The following is a 2,163-nucleotide window of genomic DNA, read 5'->3' as shown; positions in this document are numbered from 1 at the left end:
CCGCGGCCGTTACCTGGCCGGTGTGCGTGACCTTCTCCCCAGTCGGCGAGGTCCGCACCCCGAAGCGCCTGGCGGCCCTGGGCAGGCTCCGCGCCGCCGCGCCGCTCCGGCGCAGCAGCCGGCAGAAGGTCACCGCCGCTGCCATCTTGGCGGTCGACCCTTGACCCGCGCTACGTCGCTCCCGGCGCCGACGCCTGCGCAGAGCTTCCGGCCGTGCCCGTGCTCCCGGGACTTCTTTCGCGCTGGGGAGCCGCCGGCGGGTCGGGGCGGGGGGTGCGCATGCGCCTCGCGACCGGCGGGCAGGTGCGGCCTGGGGTTGGGGCTGGAGCTGGAGCTGGAACTTGGTCTTGGAGCTGGCCGGATTCTGGGTGCGCGGTCTTCAGCGCTCAGTAGTGCCCATGCATTCTCATTTGAAGGAAAGCAGGGGAGGATGTAAAGTGAAAATCAACTTTTATATTCTTATGATGATCGATGACCACAAGACGTTTCAATATCAAGTGTATTGGGTGAAGGCGCCTAGCAGAAGAGAGTGAAGTGCACTCACCCTGTAGGATGCTCTGCACTCCTGCGTGCGGTTGAGAGGACTGCAGGGGGAACCATATTTGGGGAATTTCTGCAACAGAGTCCAGTAAAAATGCAGCTTCTAAAAAGGCCCGTTTGTTTAGAGCTGGCTTGGATACAAAACCCAGCCTACTGTAGTCCCAGCTTGAGTTCTTGGCGTCCACCTCCTCTTTGCATGGGTCGGAGCATGAGGACCCGGTGACCACAAGAACAAAACACTAGAGAACAGGAAGGTGGGGAGACGATGAAGGGGAAGGCAATAGCAAAGAAGAATGCACAGGGAAGCTAAAAACGGAAAGATGGCCCAACAAACGCAGTGGTCAGAGGCAGATCTGTCCTGACGCTGGTAAATTCCAGACCCTCAGGTGTTCCCGGTGATCTAGGGAGAAGCTGCCACCGGTGACAGGGAGGGCAGGCGATATAGCCACATGCAGCCCCCCTGGACCTCGGTTATTAGTAAGGCAGGAGGATCCACGGTTAGACACCTGCAGAGGCAGTATACTAAGTGAAAGGGTAAACTGAGGCGAGTGGGCCGGTGCCAGTACCACAGGAATAATGCAAGATTGCAACCAAGTAAGAAGTAGAAGGAAGTAAAGTTATTATTCCCCTTTCACAGATTGGAAAGGAGGCCGACACTCAGAGGCAAAGGGGACCCGGAAAGGCCAAGAACTGGATATATTTAAGAGCCTCTGGGGTAAGTGGGTTTGGGCCCCCAAAAGGAGTGTCCAGGACTGCAGTCTCTGATGTGGATGGTAGCCATAAGAGTCTTAGATCTTGACTTGCCAAACTTTAGCACCTCGTGTCCTCAGGTGGTGGGCTAGATGGGAGGAGGCAAGGGGAAGGGTTTTTCCTGCAAGAGACCAGTCAGATGTTACCAACTCACAAGCTCCTTCGCTAAAAGGTGGTCTTATTTTCATGTCTATGGTTTAGACCAGCCAAGGGGTGACCTTTGGCCTTCTGCCTTTAAAAAGGAACCTGAAAGTTTTTTAGAGATTATTATGCTAAACCATGAATTGAAAGGTTGGGCTGTCCCAGTCTTGCATCTGATGGAGTTTTCCTTTGATTGGGGGGGGGGGGTGGGGATGGGGGGGATAGGCTGCAACTTGGCCTACAGTAAAATGTAATTTTTAAAATGTCTGAGCGCTTCCGAAAACCTGCCCATTGGAAGCTTATTTATCTGTCTAACCTGTGCCTAACCTCCGTACAGCAAAAATGGTTGTACTGAGGCAACCTATGAACGAAGTTTATTCTAAGTTTCTTGGGTCCCTCCTTTCACTAAGTTAATTGTAGAATCCAGGGTGGGTCTGTGGGCGTTCAGTGTAAAATTCTTTCCATTTTCCTATGTGCTCTGAATTTTTCGTAATGTTGGAGAAAAAAGGATAGTTTAACCCTAACCACTTGGGATGTCATTTGAAAACGTGACTTTTCTCCATTTTGTTTCTACGTGGGTATTTGTCGGTGTCGTGAGGTCTCATTGGTTGTGGTTTCCTTGTCATTCTGGATACCCGTTTTCGTTCCCATTTTTGCTTCCCCCCTCCCCGAGCGCGCCCCGCCCACAGCGCCAGCGGCCAGGGCACGGGGGTGGGGGCGGAGAGCGCGGGG

General features: G+C 53.6%; 2 protein-coding genes across 2 annotated transcripts in view; one reads left to right on the top strand and one right to left on the bottom strand.

The window, feature by feature from the left end:
- Window positions 1–171, bottom strand: part of NDUFS6 (NADH:ubiquinone oxidoreductase subunit S6) — a 9,577-nt gene extending 9,406 nt beyond the window's left edge. The window contains exon 1 of the mRNA XM_008051175.1: window positions 14–171. Coding sequence (XP_008049366.1) covers window positions 14–145 — 132 coding nt within the window. The 5' untranslated portion in view covers window positions 146–171. The remainder of the gene's footprint in view (window positions 1–13) is intronic.
- A 1,022-nt stretch (window positions 172–1,193) lies between these two features.
- Window positions 1,194–2,163, top strand: part of MRPL36 (mitochondrial ribosomal protein L36) — a 2,402-nt gene continuing 1,432 nt past the window's right edge. Inside the window, exon 1 of the mRNA XM_008051174.1 lies at window positions 1,194–1,255. The gene's annotated coding sequence lies outside the window, so the exon portion shown is untranslated. The remainder of the gene's footprint in view (window positions 1,256–2,163) is intronic.

Source organism: Carlito syrichta, unplaced genomic scaffold (assembly GCF_000164805.1).
Source record: "Carlito syrichta isolate Samal-C Ts95f unplaced genomic scaffold, Tarsius_syrichta-2.0.1 Scaffold169025, whole genome shotgun sequence".
In the NCBI taxonomy this organism is placed as follows: domain Eukaryota; kingdom Metazoa; phylum Chordata; class Mammalia; order Primates; family Tarsiidae; genus Carlito; species Carlito syrichta.
Note: the sequence above shows the minus strand (reverse complement) of the source record. Positions and strands in the feature narration are given on the sequence as shown.